Source organism: Amia ocellicauda, chromosome 18 (genome assembly GCF_036373705.1).
Source record: "Amia ocellicauda isolate fAmiCal2 chromosome 18, fAmiCal2.hap1, whole genome shotgun sequence".
Lineage (NCBI taxonomy): Eukaryota > Metazoa > Chordata > Actinopteri > Amiiformes > Amiidae > Amia > Amia ocellicauda.
In genome coordinates, this window is record NC_089867.1 from 23,093,369 (window position 1) to 23,116,816 (window position 23,448).

Consider the following 23,448-nt stretch of genomic DNA (forward strand, 5'->3'; position numbering starts at 1 on the left):
TATGTGTCAGATTGTGAAAAGTAATTATTGTGCATGAGTTTTGGCAACCACAGCAATAGCATTCCTGGATACAGATTAAATGTCTGGTGTCTACCTTTATGTTCAAATTGAAACTTTTTTGTATTTGTTTTTCTTGTCGTGCTCAGGTAATTCCAGAATGCCTTTATTAAAAATAAAAAAAATAAAACCCTCTTTTGTTTTTTAAAGTGTAGTGTTTCTTGTTGATGCATCTCTTATAACCCTTGGAGTGACACAAAAAGAATTCCCCACGAGTGAAAACACAATATTGTGGCTCCAATTTCCATTACGAAGCCAGGATCGTGTTCTGAAGTACAAAGGCAGCCAGATGTAACGCACAATAAGGACTTTTGTGAGCCCTGTATTTAGTAAACACATTCAACAATGGATGGCAAAGAAAAAGTCTCTCCTTCTTGGAGTTAAACAAACAAAACCAAGGAGATTGATTCAACAAATCACATATCTCTTACCATCTAATGTAGCATTACTACAGTATCAGCACTCCTAAATGGTTTTACAAAGTTGTACACGTGATTTTGTACAACAACCTTTAACTATTAGGCTTTAACTTTTAAGTCTGGTCTACTAGGATAATTACACCACGCGCAGACACACTTACTCCATAGTCATTTGGGAGACCACATCGAAGCTTGTGAAATCGGCGTTGGCAAAGTTCTCCTTGTACTGCCCCATCTTGATTGCGTCCAGCCACTCATCCACAGTATTGAAGCTCGAGAAGTCGGGCACACTGCGGTCCAGAAGGGGGAGGTGTACCCTACAAACACAGGTCAAATGGTCAGACACAGGAGCATCTATGTACCGAGGTAGCATTTCTTTGTATGTCAAACCAGAATGACAAAACTGACAATCGATATTTTATGAACTCATGAGAAAACTAGAAGTGTTTCCCTCGCTTTTGCCATCCATCAGACGGTTGTGTACGATGTGCCTATCCAATAACCGGAGACGCTCTCAGCGGCAGTTTGTTGGATTGTGGTTGAAAAAGGTCTTCAAGATTGCTTCCTTGGGAAATCCCTCTCTGTGTTTTACAAATCCCTCTCTGTCCTGCTGCATCTCTGGCAGATCTAATCGTATTACACTTGCACAGGTAATAAGTTGTGTTATGAGCACTAGAGAGTGAGTAAATAAAGGTTAATATACTAACCAGAAGGAGAAGTTTAAAGAGGAAAGGGTGAAAGGTTGGTTCACTTACACATTATATATCCCAGCATAGCATAAACGGTTGGCTATTCTCACTGTAGTTTTTTGCGACAGCACCAAAGCATGTCTTCTCTGAATGACACACTGTGAATCGGGGGTCCATGGGAACTTAGCCTCTGACAAAATGGCACGTCAGAAGCTGATCAAAACGAGCAGCAGAGAAGCCCACAGAATACACATGAAAGCGTGTTCGGCATGTAAGAACTGACATTGAAAAACAGGGAACGACAAGTCTATAATTTAGTACTTCAACTCTTCCGCCATTTAAAAACCCAGCATTGTTTTCTTTTTTATCCGAATCCCCTAACTGCTCTGTTTTGATTTGCCTCAAGTATGCTCCGCAATGACAAATGTGACAAGCCAATTTGCTTTTATTTACATTCCCACTTGGCACCAATGGGGAAAAAAAAGTATGGAACAGATATATTGCTCCATGTGCAGTAGGAAATTTTAACCAAAGTTTTTGACCTCACATCCAAAATACTGTTGTGTCAGTCATTCTTGATGTAAACCAGTTTCTCAACCTATACGTTTGAACCGATGCATTTTTAACTTAATGGAAAGCATATTCGTGATATTGGTTTTGTTTATGAGGTTCAAAGCCCCGGGACTGAATTGTTCTCTGAATTGTGCAGAACGCTGGAGTCCTGCTGCCCAATTTATTAAAACCAGCCACCAAAAGCAAAGCGGAAGGAGATAATAATCTGAAAAAGACCTTAGAAGTGTACATCACATTTATATTCAGGGATCCTGTTATTTATCGCTTTTACCCAAATAATATGCCACTGGTATCTCAGAATCAGTTCATGTTTTTTTTTATCCTTGAGCATTTATCATCAAGACCGAACATTTCTATGAAAAGATCTTGGCTAAACTAGTTCATACAGTTAAAATCAAGCTGGTCAAAGTCAATTTTACCTACTCACACTACAATTTTTACACCAGCAGAAAGGTTTACATGTGGTCTTCATATTCATATTACTTAATAATAATATAAATACATTAAAATAACAATACATCACAAAATAAATAATGAAATATCTCAAAGCAAATTGCAGGGAAACTATAGTTCCCATGTAGACAAGCTTGGTATCCCTCAATTCCCCTTTCTGTGCTCATCAATTTCCTTGATCTTAAACCATCCAATGTCATTGTCTTCAGTGCCTTTCATTGTGTTAGACTCGCACTGTGAATCTTTTGAACCAGACACCTCAGCTGCTAAGTAATACAGGAATATATTGCCAAAGACAACGGGAAAAGCTTTACAGAAGTTCCCTTGCAAAAGTGTGCATCGCTAGGCTAAGCGAGGGGATTTAAGCACATGCGCTCTGGAGTGAAGTTCGTTGTCAGCCCACTTATGTGACTGAGAGTAACTGAGAGGGACAGCAATCCACAATAAGGCATTGTCAATGGAGCCATCAGAGACACAGCTGCCTGTTCCTGTGATCAGCGCATGAAGGGAGACAGTATTTACAAACATACCTGGTGTCACTCAGCCCCGGGGACCCGGCTTCCCTTCCAGCTCTAATATACCACTGGCTCCAAGAACATGGATCGTAGAGCAAGTATCATTGAATTTCCCATCACACTACAAGAAAGCCAGTCCTGCCTGTGGCACCATAGCCCTCGCACAGTATCATTCTGCCTCTCCCTGGTCTTACCCTGATGATAGCGGGGTCATGGCCTTCAAGCTGTTGGGGTTGCGGATCATCTTGTCCAGGGTGTTGACAATCTGGCTGAACTTAGGCCGGTTGTTGCGGTCTTTCTGCCAGCAGTCCAGCATGAGTTGGTGCAGGGCGCTGGGGCAATCCATCGGCGGGGGCAACCGATAGTCCTGCTCGATGGCGTTGATGACCTGCAACGGGAGACACCTGGGTTTGAGTCCCAGACCCACAGAGACAGGGAGACAAATGTGCAGTAGGAACGGGACACGAAGGAGAAGGGAACGTGCTGTGAGCTTTTGTATGTAGCTTTAATGGCAGCCAACTGTCGCCTGTCGCCATTAAACATTTCATAGCAAATGTAATTAAGGAACATCATAAAAACATTTAAACTGTAATTATTTCTATTTTTGCTTTCCAGATGCAGACATCAACAACACTTTTATGAGCCTTTTCTCGTCACTACGTCGACTCTGCCTTTCCTGTAGATTAATGCAAATTTAAGCAGATACGGGAAGCTGATTTTCCCCAGCTGATAGTCTAACTTTTAATTTGACATCGGAGCATTAGCAGTCGTTTCCTGTAACACAAACGCAACAGAGACTGTTTAGGGGAGTCGAAGTGGTTATGCAAATCTCACAGATTTCTTTTTCAAGCGCTCACACACACTCAGGACTTCATTCGGTCTCTTGCCTCGCCTTAATCAAGAAACAGAATTCATTAATTTAAAACAAGCATTTCCAGACTACTGACTGGCTTGTTTCCTTTGTTTCCAGAAAAGATGGGGAGAAAATAAACAAACGAGGAGAGCGCTGATGGAGAGTCAAGGATCTGTTGGATTGTACACAAGACGTAGCATTGATTCAGCCGGTTCATGAATAAACTATGATCATTATCTGAGGCTGAGAAAGACATACGAGTTTCAACTTGACTGAACGCAGAATGTGATTAATCACTCAGACACCTCGGCTTTTGCGGCCCGGCTCTTGCGAGTGAGCGCCGCACAAACACACACGTATTCCAGTCTCGTTTTAATTAATAGACAGGAGTCGTGAATTACGTGGCGGGTGTGCGAGGAAGGCAAGCTGGTCTCGGGATGTGACTCAGGGCCGCAGTGCAAGAAAACTCCTTAAGAGTTGCTGAATTTGTCAATGATATCTGCCTTTACAAGGATTTATTGCAAACCAGGCCATACTGACGTAGTCAGTCTTTAAGGAGTCTCTGCGATTTAGTCAGTCTATTCCCTCGCATACTTTGCGGCTAAAGCAGAGCTCATTTTTCACGATCCTCTGGTTTTTCGGCAAGACGGAGGAGTATTAATTTGTTAAACATGCGTGGTATTCTTCTTCTTCCAACTTAGAAATATCTGCTCTCTGGCATATGCCGGCTCTGAGCCAGACGCCCAAGCACGGCGGCGGGGGGCGAGTAAGTTGTGTCATCCGGTTTGGAAGAAATAACCGCCAAAAAGCAGTTTTGTACTTTCAAATAACAATTGTGAGGGAACCCCATTATATTACAGATGCGTCTGAACGGGGTTAATGATGAGGGACATCTTTTAATAGCAGATGCAATTATAATGCTGCGGCTCATGTCAATGGCTGATTGATTACTAAGCTGCATTCAACCCAAAATTAATCGAAGCGAGCCACATTCAGTGAAAAGGGCCCACTGGGGAAACTATCATCTGGATTTATCAGTGAGGTGACGGCAGAGATACAATGCTTCTTCCACACTGGCTTTCCTGTCTTACATTTAAATGTTCATGATCACCCCCTTATTTGCTTTTAATAATGGAACCACCTGGGATCTCTATTCAAATGCTATGTGTCATGTATCTTTCTTGGCGGTAATGTGGTAGTGGGAGGTAGTGGGAGAGGGAGGCAGTTTTGGAAGAAACTACAAGTCCTAAGAGTGGATGTCCCAAGTGACAGTACAGTCAGAATGACTTTTTTACATCGATCTACACTCGATTCAGTTAGGTCAGCAGAAAAGTCCATGTTTACTGTTGACTCCAACCCTAACCCTAGCTTGGACAAAAATCAAAAATGTAACTCTAGTCTATCATTTACCTTAATTTAACTTAACAATTTCACTACATTACTCAAAATAATGCTGTCTGAAAAAGCTATCATAAGATCATTCCTTCTTCCATCGGTATCCCTGTATAAAACATAGCTTGGTCAAATTTTCTAGTTTCTGCAGTTTTTTATACAGATATGGCAGTAAATTAATGATCCTAACGCCTAAAAACATATTCAGAAACTTTATTCGGAACTGGGACACTGGATAGCAGTCTCAAAAGGAGAGACATTACACTATTCAATATTGTATTACATCAGCCCATTAATTAAAATGTACCCTTATTCTTATTCCGGGTGTGCCACAGAATTTGGGTAAAGCCACACATTAGAAAAATAATACCCCAAGCAAATAATTGTTACCAGAATTACATCAGCATACCTTCAGGTTTCGGACTGTTTTGTTTTAAAAGTAATCAGGGCGCCTCAATGAGTTTTATGTAGAGTAGGTACATTTTAGGCTTAAAATGGTGGGAAAGCAGCTCTACAGCAGCATTTAACAGTTAAAAAAACAACGACTAAGGTTATCTAAGCTGAAAAGTAATTATCTATCCATGACACGTTCTATTAAACATTAACAAACTAATAAATGCGAGAAGCTTCCTGTGACTAAAACCATAGTAATTTACATGAAGGTACGTTCGTTTGAAAATGTTTACCATGAAATTAATATGAAAAATCTAACACAGCTTTAACAAATGATTGCCGTTTGCCAGAATGTATGAGATGAAAAAAGCATAGATCACCTGCTTTTTTGGAGGGGAAGAAAACTTCAAAGTGGCTTGCCTGTTTGTTAGTAATGCGGTAAAAGCACAGGGAAAAAACGAGAGAAAACCTGGCAGGTCATAAATTATTAAAAAGTGCCTCCTGCCTGATACAAACTGTCACTGTAATTGCCTTGGAGGTACAGAAAGCTAATTAAGTTTTCCCCCGACGGTGGCACCAAATGCATAGGTGAACAGCAGGAACGCAAAGGTTAACTTTTAATTGACAGCCCAGGGACTGGCGAGCATCGAGGTGGGGCAGGGGGAAGATAAAACATTATTCTAATAAACCTGGGGAAAACTGAGTCCGATTTGGCGCGGAAAGACCTCTGGTGGCAAATTAAAATCTGTGTTTAACCTTTTATCGACTCTGGGGGCTTCTTTCTCGCACCCGGGCTGGGCACAGAGAGCTTCTTGTGCATACCAAGGTAACGGCAGCCAATTACAGGTTTCGGCATCGCACCACATCTCCTACCGATGCCCCTCGTGTAGCCTGGGAGAGAGAGGGCCACACAGGGGCTTCAGGATCTGAAGTCAAGCGTTCAGATCCACCCACCTGTCCCTTAATACTCTTCACGTATCCCTCTGTCTCACCGCTGGGTTTTTCAATATGCTTTTCTTGTTTAAAAAGCTGATTTCTATCCCATGTTTATGTAGCCGCATCTAGACACACAAATGGGCTCTTTTGTTTTGCCCTCAGTTGTAACCGGATGACCCGATCAGGATTACTGAATGGTAACTTACTTATGAGGCAAAAACACACAATAAATTCTGCCTCATTATTACATTGTTACTCTTGGCTTTTTATAACTTTGTTTAGTCAAGTTTGGCTGTTTGCATTATTAAAAGAAAGAGGAAAAAAATTTCAGTAAGCGTTCCGTTTTATTCAAAGAATTATGTAAATGACACTTTGCTGATTACTGAGACCTTAAACACAGCCGCATGCGTCTTTAACGGGTAATAAGATGGGTTTGCGCTCGCCCCACACAGCTGCTGCTTTTTCTATGGTCTGTTTTTACAATCTCTCTCGCTGCTGTCATTTATCAATCGCAACACCATGTCTTTATATATTTTTCCGTGCATACAGAGAAATACTGGCAATGTCAAACACTCAACTGGGCACAAATGAGCAGTGTTTGTAATTTTGCATCAGACCAGAAAGCACGAAGAAAAAGAATAAGAACCATCACGTCAGTATTGTTCAATATTGTTATGCCTTCACTTTAAAAACATCGAACTCATGTTTTCCCCAGTGGGGTGTCAGATGCTAAAACATACAGCATGTAACTCCTCCAATTTTCTATTTTATTTTTTTAGGCTCCGTGATTGATCGCTTCAAGGCAATGGAAAGATGTCTTCCCTTCACTCCGACAGGACGGCAAAACTACATTTTGGACATTTGTCAGAATCAACATCGCGCTGACTATCCTGGCTCAGTTTTCAATAATCAATATTGTGTAAGGGTGAATATAAAGTAGGATAAAGAGGTGGCTAGGACTGACATAAAGCCAGGGAAGCTGTGATTGAGCCTGAAATGACACAAGAATAACAAGAATAAGCAACACGTTGTTGAAGACTCAAAACAAGGCCAGTTTCGTTTTAAAATGTTAAGTGTGGTGTACTCTGTACAATCACAGTGGCTTCACAGTAAAGGTACCTTTTAAATTTCTATAAACAATTGCAAATACAATTAAAAAGAAGCAGCATAGTATAAACATGGGATAACCATAGGAAAATTGCAAAACTGCCGTGCAAATGTATCACTGGAAATGTTCATAAGAGGAGTCCGTAACTAAACCCTTAAAAGGGCACTGCGGACTGCGGTAATAGCTGAAAAACTGAAATGAAAAATGTATCAGACCAAGGGGGAACCATCAAAAGCTTCTCAAAGGCAAACAAAAACAGCAGCAAATATTCACAAGTTTATCAGGTTTGCAGAATGGGGAACTTGAATTTTGAAATCAGCGTTGTTTTCGCTCTTAAACATCAGGCTGTGGCACAGTTTAAAAAAAAAGGGATCGAGGACAAATTAGTGGCTGAGCTTTATAAACATGGTCCAGAGACACAAGTTAATTTTGGAAAACAATACAACAACTAGATTGTGTGTAGGAATTCGTTTCCTGTAAATAATCCATTCTGACTAAAATCAGCGCCGCGCCCTGGTTCAACCACTAGGTGGTGTGTGTCACATCGGATGAAACATCTGTACAGAAAGCTTGTATCATTTTTGATCTCAGTTCCAATTATTTTGAGGAAAGTTGTTCACATGTATGTAAAAAGACAAATCCTCATATTTTATATACGCCAAATCTTGCTGATGATCGATAATACGTACGTCTTGATTGGTCATGTCCCAGTACGGCCGCTCTCCATATGACATGACCTCCCACATGACAATCCCGTAGCTCCAGACATCACTGGCAGACGTGAACTTCCTGTACTGGATCGCTTCGGGGGCGGTCCATCGGATGGGGATCTTCCCTCCCTGTTAGCAAGAAGGAACAGCCAGTCAGTCACAGGAGGAAAGATGGAACTGAAGAAGAGGAGCATTGAGATGAAGAAGCAGATGTAAAAGAACAAGAACATGAGATATTTACGAAAAAAAGCCCTTCGGTCTGTAAGTTGACTCCCTTTCTCTGAAATGAGAAAAAAAAATCAATGAAGCTTAGCACTTTGCTATCTCACAGCTTATGAAAGGTGCAGAGCTGATGGGATTCGAAAAGGAGCTGCTCTACCAGAGATATGAAAGAATTCTGCAATCAACCACGTTTTGCTTTTCGGTTTAGAGGCAGAATCGCAGCGATGCATTTCAGCCATATCGTCTGTGGACTGAAACGAACACAGAGGACTTGTGGTGTCACTTCTGGGTCAGACTTCAGTGGAGCGCATATGTAGGGCTTGTACACTAAGGTCTGGATGTTTCTGGGGATGACGATGATGATGAAGGGGTCAGGGGAGAACGGCACAGCTCCGGGATGGCTAGGGGTGCTTACCAGGGCACTGGTGTAGGTGGGGTCCGAGGTGTCGTCCTCCAGGAAGCGGGATAACCCAAAATCGGACACCTTGCACACCAGGTTGCTGTTGACCAGGATGTTGCGGGCGGCCAGGTCTCTGTGGACGTAGTTCATGTCCGCGAGATACTTCATCCCGGCGGCGATGCCACGCAACATGCCCACCAACTGGATCACCGTGAACTGCCCGTCGTTTTGCTGAAAAAGAGCAAACGACAGCAACTGTTATTGCTAAAACTGGCAAAGTATCCTCTGTTATTCTCTATTAAAAGAAACAAAATACAATGTCCTGAATATGCTGTATACGTTGATTAAATATATAGATAGATTTAAGGGTTTCACTGGCAAAGAAAAAGATTAAAGATAATCTCTAACCCCCTCTCCCCACGCACAAACAGATACAGTCATATAAAGATAATGTCATACAGAAATCAATTAATGTCTTGCTTTATGGGGAATAAAAACCTCTGCTTTGCTCTGCTTAATAAAGACTTGCTGTTTTATTGTCAGAGCGCTGAGTATTGATATGAAGAAATGGTGTATGGTGTATAAACCCAGAAAAGAAAACAAAAAGCTGGAATCAAAAGTTGACCCACTTTATTTTAGATTCACGTTCATTGTATAGGAATGTGTAAACTGCAGAACTTCTTAAAAGTTCACTATGGGACGTTTGAGATTAGAGTGCATTATCTGTGCATTATGTTGTGTGGGAATAATGATTTGTCTGTTGCAAATTCCCACAGGTTTTCATTCAACAATAGGGCATTGTCTTCCTCTCCCGACAACTAACTGCCAAGTTTTTCAAAGAATGTGTCTGTATGTGCCATATTTCAGGTGATCTACCTTCCTAATGTCATGTACCGAACTAGTGTTGCTTACACTTGACAAAGAGCTTTGAAATTAACTGTTCAAGTTACTTCTCATTAGACATTGTCAGGTTATAAATAAATACACATGTAACTCTCTGTTACTTTGTTTCTGCAATGGAGAGAAAAAGCTCATGCTAGTAATATGTACAGGACAGACAGTGATGACATATAAAAGGTTACAATCACGTGTATATTGTAATGAAAACAGTAACAGGATGCCAGTGTTTACAAATTTAGTTTTGTAATAAATGCTACGCCCTGTGTTATATTAATATGACTATGTTATTATTGAAGTTTAATATTAGACTGCTTCCATCCTTTCACAAGCAGCTGTTACCTTGGGTTATGGATGTGTATCTCGCTAAGAATTGCACGTTTCTACTCAATGCCTAACAATTTGAACTGAAGCCCTTCTTGACTGAAAGTGGTCTGTTTGTTAGAAGTGCCTTGCTTGACCTTCTAAACCTTGGTAACTCTTCTACTGTGGATTAAATGTGGCAACAAGAGGTTCTCCACACAAACAGCATGCCTTACAATGGAGTAAAGTACTGATTCTTCATAGACTGATACTTCAATTGAGTTTGCATTTCTCCCAGATAAAGAGAGGGGAAGGCATTGCACCAGATGTGAGAATCCATGTGGGGCTTCACATCTGGTCCAACACAATGCCCTGGTCCAGCTGTGCTTGCAGCTGTACAGCACCAGGGAATCAGGGGCAGGTTATAAATAAAAGCCAGTGAGAATTCAAAAGAGCTGAGGGCATCATCCCGAGGAGGGTGTGACAGATTGACCACTGCCACAGCCGAGAGTGGGACAGTCACTGCTTCTGTCGTTGTCCGGAGGATGCAGAAGTCAAAACGTGTCTCTGTCTTCCCATCTAGAGGTCGTTTTATCTCTCTCTCTGAGTGATGTGGTGGGGCTACCTTCATTCATCAATCTGAGGCTGCGAACGAAGAGGTTCCCGATCTCGCTGCCGTCATCGGCTAATTTCTCAACATGTTTTATATGCTCGAGCAATAAGGAGCCATCCATTATTCATAAGAGTAATAACCTGCATGAACACAACGCATTTCCCAGCACTGGAACGATGTGTGCCTGTACTTTCATTCAGGAGGGCTGTCACAAAAGGTTGAATGGGAGGAAGATCACAGAGCAGCCACAGGGTAAACAGCTTGTAGAGATGATGCATATAAATAAAAAGAACCCAGCTGAACTGCCTATAGGATATTCAATGAAAAGGATTAGTCTCCAAAAGTATTCTTCTGTTTTATATTATTCAATTGCAGAAGATACAAGTGTCGTTTAAAAAATTGCATTAATAAACATACTTCAATTAAACGCCCTTGCCGTTTATTCCAAATAACTGCATGAAACCCCGGCGTCAATTGGAGACCGGCGATTGTATTAAACATTCATACTCGTGCAGGGTAAGAAGATAAGAAGAGCCTGAAACATTGCTTCATTGTAGAAGTAGGCTAATAAGCCAGGCTTTTATTTATTTATTTTTTAATTATTATTATTATTTAATAATTTTCTTTCCAAAGATGTAAACAAATCACATTCAATGTATGGTGAACTATACACTAGATTGCAAACAAGATACCGGTAATTCTGTTAGCAGTCTAAGATTCAATGTACTGTGAACTGTGGATAAATAAACAAAAAGCACTTCAACAAAACTGTGGAAATACGCTTTAAACCAAACCATCAACATTATACCTCATTAATCCATTGTCTATGTCGCAGTTGACAGTTCAATCACTACAATTAACAGAAATAAATTAATACAAACACGTGATGGTGTTTTTTTAAATTAATATACGGTATATATATATTTACTGAAAACAAGAAAGATGCAAAAACTAAAAACTAAAGTTTATGTAAATATGTTGTGGAAGGTTCTTTCAAATGTGTTAATGCATCTTTAGAAACTGTATTGATTTCCCTTTTCTTTATTTATAAAACATTGTTAAGTAACCCGACGTTTATTAGAGACCGGCTTTTACATGATTATGCAAATCCACCCAGCGACTATTGGAGACCAGCTGCTATCTGAGACCTGGCGAGAATTGGACGTTTTACGGTAAATTAACCAATTGAGTGGTACCAAAAGAAGGAAAAACTGAATAAAGAACAATCAATAATAAAGTACAAATAATGTTGATCTGGTTTCAGTCATTGTATTCACGGACCTCTCTGCATTGGTAATGTATATCTGAAAGGTACAGGAAGGTTTAAACTACATTTCAGGATTTGCCCATCGCAATTTCACAGAGGATGCTCCTGTGCTGTTCAATAAAGCCTCAAATAACCTGAAAACAATTAAACCTCATCTCAGTTAACACAGACTTGCTAATTCTGCTGATTATGTACTTAATGAGACATATCATATTACAATTCTTATCTGAATTACATTAAAAAAAGCATACTCTGTCAGTTTATTATACGAGCACATTTTCTGATTGTATTTTTATCATTGTACCAATTTTAACATCGGTTAACAGAAGTACAGAGACAAGAAAGGCAGTGGAAATAAGCGGTTGGAAAAATCAGAAAGCTTCCAGCATACTTTCAGTTCAAATAAGGCAAGAGGGATCCTGGACGCTCTTCAGCTTCTTACAGGAAGATATGCCTCAGGTTTTTTGTTTCAAATAGCGTTGTCTATTCTTCAAGCTCTTCTTTTGTTTCTCTCTCTCTCTACGTTCACTTTTAATGCTTTCTTCTCTCCCGGTTTATCTCTATCGATCTCTCTAGCACACTGTGCCCGCAACCTTCCTCCTACAGCTCCCTCCTTCCCTCCGCACAACACTCACACACAGCAGGCTCCTATACGTCCTGTTGCGCGATTCTGGAGAAACGTTCGCCCGGCAGTTGCAATCCCAGGGTGTTCAGCTGCCCCCGCCATTCTCCTCCAGCTTTTTGATGTTTCCTACTTTTACTTTAGTGGAACGTAGCCTGTGAGGGGTTTTGTATGTATTCGCCATCACTACAGTTCATTTGAAAGGCTGTCAATCCCATTAAAGGTTCTGTCACACGGTGAACTGAAATCTAGCTCTGGATTAAACGAACACCCAGCCAAATTCAAACCCCCAGACCTGTATGTAGCCATCCAACGACTGGGTTTATAGAAGGAAGCTGCACTGAAGTTTTGATTGTGTCCCTCAAGTGTGTAAGCTCATTTTGTAGCCTGTATGGTCTGTACCGTTGAAAGACCCATTCAGCGTATCCTTAAAGTACGATAAAAACGTTGTGCGACTGACGTAATGTAAGGTAACAGGCCCGGGTTGTAACAGTGTCTGATACTGTACCATTTATTCTTGAAGTCTTTCGGCATCATGAGCAGTGACATTTTAAATTGCACTTTGGGTGGGGTGGTGTAACTACGACTATTAAAGGGTTGTCTTGACCAATTTGTAATAACTGCACGGTTTTGGTACAGAGGGGAATAAGGTGTGTGTTATTAGGGAATTAAATGGAGACAACGAGGGAGATGAGAGTGCTGCTATGATTGCTTTAGACCAGAGCTATTTAGGAAAGACGAGAAAATTGTAGCACATTGGGGTGTCTATCTACCTGGTTTATCACAACGGGGTGACTTTCTCTTTGTTGGTCATTTTGAGGATACAGAAACAGAAAACGGAGGTAACGGCCAAGTCACACTGAAAATGCTGAGTGACTTGAGTGGTGATTGAGTTGAGTCATTCAAGGACTTACTAAGGAAGAAATAACTTTTTAATGTTTTTTATTTTTTATATGAATCCAGTATCATCAAGCTTTTTCTTATAAGCAATACATGTTTGATCTCTACTATTCTTCCTTCATAATTACACATTTTCATATTTTTTTCTTCTTCCTGGAACAGTTACTACACACGCAAATATGTAGACCATATTTGATAGGATGTGTAACATCTAAGACATGAAATAACAGAAAAACACAGATTGAACACACCGCCCGGTTAATTGGTACAATATGTTTTGATATCCATGACTTTTAGAGTGGAAAATACTTGTCAGTCTTAAAGAAAGACTGAAAAAAGGGCCAATTCAAACTTGGCACGAAAATGACAGCCCTTCTTAAAACGTTGGCTTCTGAGTTTGTAGATAATCGTGTAATTTTCCATAAATAATAATTATGTTACTTGGCAGACATGAAGTTATAATGTCATGTGCAAATACGGTTTCACTCATAATAATTGACTGATCTGAAATGATGGTTATCCAATGGGAAAACAAAATTGCTTTTATTATTTAAGATTGTAAAATTTTATGTGGCATTTGCACTAGATAACTGATGTTTCTTGTCCATTTATTTATTTAAAATGCTTCAGAATTACAATGAAGGAAGTTAATGGAAACAAGGATTTAGGAGCACTGAGAAAAAAATACAAAAATCCACATTTGAGTTATTTATAAAAACATTGCTAGACAACTGCCTTTGTAGGGATTTGAAATATGTAATTGCAGACTAGCAATGTCAGATAGACGTGTCAGTATTTTCTCTCAGATGATTTGAGAAATTAAAAGCAGTGTGAAGTTTTCACTTATAATTTCTGCCATGCAGTTGAAAATGTAATCTCTAGCGCCGGATTATAAAATATTTATATAGCGAATCAACTGTGATCATTGCAAATGTTGTGACATTAGTCAGGAGATATATATTTTTTCCTCTACGAGCCCCAGCTCCCTGCATATTTACTGTTTGAGCAAATATGCTATAAACAGACGGGGCAATCTAAACTGTACAGAGCGAGAGAGATTCAAGGACAAAGATCCGGGGAGCTTTTCTGTTCAATACCATTCAGTTAATATTCAATGCACACCGTCTGCAGCCGAATCAGAATTCAATGGGACAATACCTTTTGACTTAAAAAGGGACAGATGGCAGTTAAGAATATAGAGCAAATCCACAGATATATAATGCAAAACAAAAGCTTCTGTAGTTCCCCAGTTTTTTATTTGAATCCAGACCAATTCTAAACAATTAAGTGCAAACATAGGAAAAAGTTGCAAAGTAAATACTACCCAAAGCACCTGCACACAATAAATCCATATAGCTTCATGGGGTTACTGAAAAACACATCAAAGAACATGAAAGAATGAGAGATGTTTATCATTAATTTGTGTCATGCTGTGCTGCTATAAAAATAATTGAATTTTAGCTTCAGCCACCCCTTCTCAAAGTCTGAACATAACATTAAAAATGTCGTTTAGAAGAGACTTACCCGCAGGAAAGAGTCCAGAGAGCCGTTCTCCATGAACTCCGTGATGATCATCACCGGGCTGCTCTTGGTGACCACGCCCTCCAGGTGAATGACGTTGGGATGGTCGAACTGGCCCATGATGCTGGCCTCGCTCAGGAAGTCCCGCCTCTGCTTCTCCGTGTAGCCTGACTTGAGCGTCTTGATGGCCACGAAGATCTCCCTCTTGCCCGGGAGCTTGAGGTTCCCGCTGCACACCTCCCCGAACTCGCCTGAGATGCAGAGACAGACAAGGAATTGGACACCAGATCTCGATCGCGAAAGCCCTAAACTTCCGACTGCTAAAGATTTCAAACATAATTTATTATCTCGGCCCTGCACTCTTTCAGACAGCAAGCAGTTGAAAACACAGAGTAAAATACAGAACAATTTAGAACAAACAATATTCAGGATGAAGCCTTTATTCTAGAGACATGTTTGCTTCTTGGACCGTGAGATTGTGTGGCCCTTGAAAGCTTCTGCTTTTCTCTGTAGGGTAGCAGGGCTGTGACTCAGGTCTACGATGCACTAGGGGGACTCTGGGGCCGAGGGACATCTGAGATACCTGCGCCGATGACCTGCTCGATCTTCACGCAGGAGATGTCGATTTCCTTGGCGAACTCCCTCACCGCCTCGTTGGGATCCTCATATGTAAACGGATCGATATAGATCTTCATTCCTGGAGTCACTTGGAAAGAAAAGAAGAGGGTATAATATTTACAGAATCAACACCCCCTTCTGTAAAGCAGAAGTAGGTAGAAGTTACAAATATGAATGGTGGAAACACAAGTAGAGGGTGGGACTAAAAGTATTGTAGCTGCGGTGTGCAGTACAAGAAAAGTATTGCTGTGCCACAGTGTAAGCTTATGGTCACAGAAGAGGCAGTGTTATGTAATTTGCCAGACGGATAAGAGTCTACAAAACAAATACCAGGGTACGGACAAAATTCAAGAGCTATAAAACCAGGCAGCGTTGTTGCCGAGTGCTTAGCGTTGAGAGACGGGCTCACTGTCACTGTTTATCCCCCCTTGAAGCCTTAAACGATGGCTGTGAGTACAGCTCTCTCCCGACATCACATTCTCTTAAGGCAAAGTCGGCGCCAGAGAAGAGCGTTTAAAGCCGCTGAGTAAGAGACGCTTATCACCGCGTCCTGCTCCAGGAAATAAATTGGCTTTCTTAGGTCTAGATGCCAGGTAAATTGGCTTATGATGGCCTTTAAAAGTGTTAAGGGACTTAAGAGACCCGGGTTTTGTCAAATCCGATTATTTTGCGTCTAAACACCATATCTGGCTTCGACCTAAAGTACCTAAACTGTGGAAACGCGACGTGGGGCTGAATGCACTCCTGACAGTGAGGGAAAACAAGGAAGGGAAAATGAGGGGAAGCGAGGGAAATCAGAGCAAAGCTAAAAAAAAAAAAGGAAATTACAGACGTATCAAAGATAAAGGTTATAAAGCGAATATGCACATTTCAGGTAGAGTCCCTCATACATTTATTTTGTTTTGGGGGGTTGACGATTGTGCAACAATACTGTGTAACACAAGAGTGCGTTGTTAGTGTAACCCATTCTCCACGGGTTTAACATTTAATAGCATCGACATTTTTAATATCAGGACAGGCAGAAGAGGGGGAATGCACCCAGACTGAACACTACACTACCAGATTAACAGAAAGCAAAATGAATCCCGTCCTGCAATTTCACAACATATATAGGGAAGCCTAGGCTGAAATGACACATAAACTGTGAGCCAATGGCAGCTCTCCACCCTGTGCTGGCGAGCAGCAGCGGAGATGATATTAATAGCTGGTAATGGCCTCCGTCCAGCTGGGTTAACCTTCCCTGCCCTCCTGCAGAAATGAGTTCCGTAAATACAGCATTCATAGCGAACCTGATACTATTGATTAAAGTGTATGAAAGCTGTCTAAATTGATAAGCCCGGCAACAGAAATAAGCCCCCGAGTGGAAATGTGCTTCTGCATCACATTTCCCTGAGTCGGACGGAGAGGCAATAAGCCATAATCCCTCGAAGAGACGTGCCCACTTTCAATACAGTGTGGGTCTTCACACAAAGCGCTGAGTTCTTAGAAACTGACACTTCCCCTCTGTGTTTCGTTTTATTTGGTGCGTGTTTGTATTTTGTTTGTTGTTTATCCTAAATTGACTATACTCCATGATGTAAAACCAGAATCCCTGGAAATACAAACGATACAAGAAGTGTCTTTCTGCGAACTGTGATTGACAATTCTAAAGATCAGCAGGGAGTTTCTCTGTTTAATCATCGTTTTTGTCATTAGGATCTAGCTGGTTTGCAGAGAGAAGCCTATCTGGGTATTCAGACTGTGTGCAAGATACTGTAGATATAGACGTCGTTCTTTTAATCTCAAGAGGGGAATGAGTTTTGTTTCCAAAAGCTCGACAGCCAAATCAGTTTCTCTCTGGGGAGAATGAAGGTTGCTTGATTGGTGTTGAGTGAAGGGGTGAAGGTCACACTGTTAAACATACAATAAAAAATGTGCCGCTGGACTTTCTCTGTCTAAGGCGCTGCATGGGACACGGGACGATTTATTTTCTCTGGACTGGGTCGTGTTAGTGCTCTGCAGCTGTGATTTCCACATCTCTCCAAACCTCATTAAAGAAACATGAACACATAAAATATTGAACACGAACCAGCGAGCAAACAAGCCAAACAAACAGCAATAAAGAACGAAGAAAGAAAGAAAGAAAAAAACCTAGCTGAGAATATGATAACGGTTCGAGAAATCCTAACAGCACAAGGGTGGATATTTAAGTGACTGTAGAAAATAAGGTCACGGGAGGTCGGAATCTGAAATCTCAAATCCATTTTATTTAAATGTTAATCCTCTTAACATCAATTGGAGACGCAGAGCGAGAGTCGGGGGGCTGTAGGGGAAAGAGATGTACGGTACTCACTGTGGCCGCTAGTGTAGTGCTGCAGCTTGTCCGTGTATTCGGAGTCTGCCCTCTCAAAGCCCCTCCTCCTGGGTGCAAAGACAAATCAGCTATAAAACTGGTGAACCAAAGAGTCAGCGCCAATATGATCTTGTGTGGATAGTTCTTGGACCTGTTTGTCAATCACAAGTAAGGATTAGCCAGGGCAGCAACTTGCAAACCAAACCACACGGAGTGGATTGCAACCTGCACTAGTAGATGGATTTTGAGACCAGTAAGAGCGCTTTTCCTTATAAATCACCACCGCGTATTTGCCATGGGAGACAGAAGAGGCCACAGAATGACTCACCGATTGCAGACGATGACGATGACCACGACGGCGATGAGGAAGACCAAGCCGGCTGCCGCGGAGCCAATGATGAGGGGCAGCTTCTCCTGCAGGCTGGTCTTGTACTCCTCTGGAAACAGACACGCACACAGCGTCAGAATGCCCACACAGACAGCGGATATATAACCGTTATTGCTTCCCGTGGTCCACAAAATGCAAAACACTCAATTAACAGTGTCTATATTGTGCAGGGTATATTTCACTCAATAAAACAATGTGCAAGCGTGCAGATATGGTATCCAGTTCTCCCATGCGGTCAATTTCTCTCTGTCAACAAGACTTTTCCTTATTCGACAGAAGGTAATTTGCTTTTACACAAGTCAACCACTTCTGCCAATTCAACTCAGGAGTCAACTTTCTGTGAAAGTGGCGATGGTTAAGGGTTAAGAGAGACTGGCAAGTTTAACGATAAGAGCTGAGATGGTGGTACACAGTTTGATCTCATGTGGAATCTCATAACTCTGAGTTTGAGGTCTCTGCTTCTCTCGGTAGACCACACCTGACTGGCTTCTCTCCTAAGAAACCTTTTCCTGATACTCTCAGCTTGTTCTTCAAAGAAATACATCAATAAATAACTGGTAAAAACCAGTGCTGGCTGTTTGAGGTCACCGAGATATTTGGCCGGGGAAGCGCTGTAGTAGTGATTACAAGCTTAGGTGCTGTGAATGTGAGAGAATGGGAGTGAATGCAGTCAAAAGTGGGGAGAGTCTAAGGACTGGGAGGCAGCCTGGGTTCGGACTTTGGTCTGGGCAGGGAGGAAGGAGTTATTGCTAAATTAGACACTTTTCTGAGCTGCTAAATTTCATCTCAATGGGTCGAGCTTGATACCAATAGGTGTCAAAAGCTGACGGGATTATAAAGGCTGGAGGACTGATGGGACCAGAACACGGCAGTTATCAGAGGTTTTCGGCAGCTAGCAGATTTTTGGGTCGTTTGTAATAATGAGCCGACAGGCCTCTTCGGACCGCCTGATGGATCGTTCCGCTCGCAGTGTCAGATCTCGAGGCGGGAGCATATGGGAGGCGGTGGAGTGAGCACATTTTTGGCAGGCGGAGGGAAACGGTTTTGATCCGGGTCGTCAGACCTCCTGCACCGGACAGAAGGTTTGGGAAAAGGGATCTGGGCCACTCACATCAGCCCCGGTGCAAATGACTCGTGAGTGCAGTGTAAGTAATAGAATTAAACCACTTCAACGCTGCTGTCCCAGAAAGGTGGGTCAGCCTAGCAGGAATGGGCTTGGCGGGATGTGAGGAGTTTGATAGCTGAGCCGCAGAATGCAGGCCGGTGCCAGCTGGCTGAGCCCATTGTTTAATGTGGATTTTTATCTCAATTGCTTTGGTTAAGAGCATAACGGCAAACGCCAGCTTCACTCCATCTCAGAAGGGAATGTGTTACGAGACGTATGGATTTTTAATTGTTTTTAATTCAGGTGTATAAAGAAAATACAAAACGGATTCTGAATTAAGAAAAAAGACAAGTTTTGTGAGCTATGATAATGGTACTTCTCAGTTTGATACAAAAGCACTAACGGTGTATCGGGACGGAGTCTGTAAATCCAGTCTGACGTCTGGGTTTATTCTGTGTGGTTTGACACCCCCTGTTTCCCATTATCGAGTGCTTCCCCTGTTTCGTCTGTGGTTCGCGGTATTCCAGGGAAAGGGCTTTGAAAAAAGATCAGGCTAATTATGTCCCCTAGCGATACAGGTAATGAGACGTTTAGATAACGCGCAGGTCCGTGCGCTCACATTAGTTTGGCTACTTTTAGCTTAATGTTTAAGCTGCCAGCCTACAGGTATCCTTCCCATCAGAGATTAGTGCGTTTCTCAGATTATCATTTGCACTGTAATTCAAAAACCTTCACATTGTCAGCAGTCTTTGCGCTTATAGTAAATCCTTGAATCTATGTATATTTTTTTGCAGAGAGAGATTGTTTTTATGTTTAGTAACACGTTTTAAATATGCATGCTTTGTAATATTATATATCTGTGCACGAATGCAACCCACACTGAATAATTAGCATGAGTTCATTCAACAATAATGTACATATTTGCTTCGGCTAAGTTTTAAAATCTGAGCAGCTTTACCTCTAACTCTATTTTCACTGGCAAGGCAATATTTTGCAAACGGCATAAATAAACGGTATCTGCAATAGCCACGAACAGATTGCACTTAAATCAATTTTTTCCACCTCTGATGGAGAATCTCCGGATTGAGCTCAGGTCTGACACAGAGATGTCTGATTTTATCAGCTCACTCATTACGAACCCATTCACCGCTAAAAGTAGGTGTTCCATTTCACCGCGCTACGCCTGGAATACAAATGTTAGCCAAACAATTATAACTCATTAAAAAAAGGTAATGGAGGCAAAAAAAAAGAGAGAGATTGAAAACTAATATGAGATTCACTCCCACAATGAAACCATTACACCACATAGCTAGCCAGGTGCATCTTTCTGACGGTAATTACTAATGCTGATCGTTTCTCTTTTCCTCGGCGCTGCCCAGATGTCTTCCTCACCTTCAGTCATGGTCTGGAAGTACATCTTGCCGCTGTACCGGCCGAAGCCCGCCACCGTCCGCGCCCGCACCTGGAACACGTAGATGGTGCCGGGTTTGAGGCCGCGAATGACCGCGGTGTTGGTCTGACTTCGCACCGTCGAGGAGTTGTATTCGGTCTGGTCCTGCACGGCAGTGAGGGCAGACATTAGAGCATCAGCCCAGAAAACACAAACACACAAGCCCAACAACAGCCCCTTCAACCCTGAACACTTTGACACAGAAAAGTATTTTAAACTTGACTTAAACTAATGTATAAATGTAAAGTGATATTGTGGCTTAATCACCGTGCCTGAAAATGCAAACCACCACCATCCACCACAAATTAAAGAAAATAATTATCATATATTTGTATCACTCTTTCATTTTAATTGATCACCAGCTGAAAGCTAAGTTTTTAAATTGAGATTAATCTTGAATTGATTAATTGCACTCATTTAATTTGTTAATCTGCTAAAGGAACAGCGAACAGCCGATTAATTATTTGACCCGTAGTAATAACAATGCTATTAAGGTAAAAGGCAATTTTCAAATATAGATACTAACAGCAAATGATGGGTGGATGAAAATTTAAGTTGTTACTTTTTACTTGAGACTTTTTTGGCCCCATGCAGCCATTAAACAGCAATAATTTATACATTTAAACGCTAATTTATTTAAAATCCAGTTTCAGGGCAGCTGCGATGCAGAAAGTTCTGCTATCTATTTCTCTATATATAATGAAAGAGAAAGGGAGAGATGGATATGAAAATAAGTCAGCAGTTGTCAGGTTACAATCTAATATCATCTTAAATCTCAAGACAAGATACAATACAAATGAAACAAAAAGGATGACAGGAATACAAAAGAAATTGTACTCTTTTCAAATGGAAAATATACGTCATGGCTCAAACATTAAACGTCTCCTAAGCGCCGTGTAAATGAGAAATCTGTTAAACTCGAGTTCACGGCTTCCCCAGTAATTGTCTTGATCAACAATTAACAGCCAGTGGATAGAACGCTCTGTAGTTTTAATTGAAACTCACTTCTTCCCGAAGTGGCTTTGCAGTAATAACATCTGAACGCGGCCCGACTGTTTTCCGTAAACCCATCACATTAGGACAAGGGAAACTGCAGTTCAATAAACTGCTCACTTCAGCCTGTCGCTCAGCCAGCCGAACAGAGCCACGGCAGCAGCCGGTTTGACACATGTTGTGACAGGCCGTCCTCCTCCGTGCCGGGGAGTGGTATCGCACTCAATACAGCTGGCTGAGAACCGTGCACCGGGGACAAGCGGAAGGTGCTTGAAGTCGGCAGATCACACGGAGCCCCTGTGGAGTTTATCTCCGAATACAGACTTCATTTCCAGAAGAGACACGAGGTGCGCCACTCCTTTTCCTCGAACTAAATCACTAAATAAAACACCTTTGTCTTTCCCGATCAGCATCACTCGCACTCCATTGCCACTGCCACCGTGATGTGAAAGCCATTTTGTGCATCTAAACAACCACGCTGCATCTTCAACAGTCCCAGGTGCTTTCGGTTGTATTAATTTCCTTCTCCTTCGGTGCCTGAGGATTGTGCATTCAAACCATGTGGAAAACGTACATCAACAAATTGTCGGCCTACCTGAACGACTCTACAGAACATTGAACGGTTCTTTTCATTGCGAGAGTATTAGCTACACACGCTACACGCCCTGTGCCTCGAGGAAACTCATCCTCCACCTCGTCCAGAGAGAGTCAAGAGGAAATAGGATAGTGGTCAACAGGAACTGTAGGAACTGAAAAGCGACAGAAGGGTGACACCAAATACCTTTTCATAGTGCTGAAGCTCATAGTCCAGAATCACTCCGTTGGGCTGGTCGGGCTGTGACCACGAGAGCGTGATGCTGTCCACCGTCCTGCTGACCTGGTGCATGATGGACACGGCCGACGGAGCTGGAGGGGGACGAGAGAAGACGGGAGGAGGTGAGAAACGACAACAGCAGATTGGGGTGGGAGAGAGAGATGTGACGATGTGACAGGAAAAACACATGGAGAGGAAGAAGGAATGTAGAATACATCATCTTATCTACATTTCCAAGCCTCACTGCGGCGTCTAAAATGTCACGAGATGACTAGGCACCGACGCATGTGTCTGGTTGTGAGTGTGAACATACAGTTGTGATACAGAGAGAGCCGGACCTGGTAACGTCATCCGAAAACGAGCTTAAAATGCAAGTCGGCATCGCAGCTAACATCACAAGTACATATCTCAGCTGCACTCAATCCACTCAAGGCCAGAAATGACAAAGACTTGACCCATGACGAGACACATATATAAATAAAAAGCGAAAGCAGGCGGGGGGGGGGGAATAGAGAGGGCTTCTGAATTGGATCGAGAGGCTCTCCAGATGTGGTCTTGTCAGAGCTGGGCTTTTATAGCTACGAGGTGAATGCTAGGTAATGCATTGTTTTTCTTTCCAGACTCTATCAAGGAATGTGAAATGGTCTGATTGGCACTGATTTCCTCAGTCTAGTTCTCTATTTTTATTCAATTCCTTTCCAGTGATACAAATAGCTTTTCCAGTCAATTTTATGAAAACAGTTTTGCGGCAGTGCAAAACAAATTGTCTGGTAGGAAACTCGCGCACTTGTTCGAGTCCCTCAGACAATTTCTCCTTCGTGTTTTACTTCAGTCGCCGTGTGTTCAAATCCTAGAGACACTACTGAGGTAGACTTTTATGGCACTGCAGACAAACGAGAGGTTAT

The 23,448-nt window shown here is 41.8% G+C and overlaps 1 protein-coding gene across 6 annotated transcripts in view; it reads right to left on the minus strand.

Annotated features, from left to right (window-relative positions):
• The window catches only part of LOC136714040 (ephrin type-B receptor 2), a 160,286-nt gene that overhangs the window by 8,329 nt on the left and 128,509 nt on the right, over positions 1 to 23,448 (minus strand). For 2 of the 6 annotated variants that reach the window (XM_066691343.1, XM_066691339.1), the window contains 10 exons: positions 22,511 to 22,635; positions 20,679 to 20,841; positions 18,122 to 18,230; positions 17,794 to 17,858; positions 15,427 to 15,549; positions 14,847 to 15,094; positions 8,736 to 8,951; positions 8,078 to 8,227; positions 2,901 to 3,094; positions 638 to 793 (listed from right to left, as the gene is read on the minus strand). In XM_066691343.1, the coding sequence (XP_066547440.1) occupies positions 638 to 793; positions 2,901 to 3,094; positions 8,078 to 8,227; positions 8,736 to 8,951; positions 14,847 to 15,094; positions 15,427 to 15,549; positions 17,794 to 17,858; positions 18,122 to 18,230; positions 20,679 to 20,841; positions 22,511 to 22,635 (1,549 nt within the window). Of the gene's footprint in view, positions 1 to 637; positions 794 to 2,900; positions 3,095 to 8,077; positions 8,228 to 8,735; positions 8,952 to 14,846; positions 15,095 to 15,426; positions 15,550 to 17,793; positions 17,862 to 18,121; positions 18,231 to 20,678; positions 20,842 to 22,510; positions 22,636 to 23,448 lie in introns of all 6 variants that reach the window. The other 4 variants (XM_066691342.1, XM_066691338.1, XM_066691341.1 and 1 more) reach the window with 3 other exon arrangements.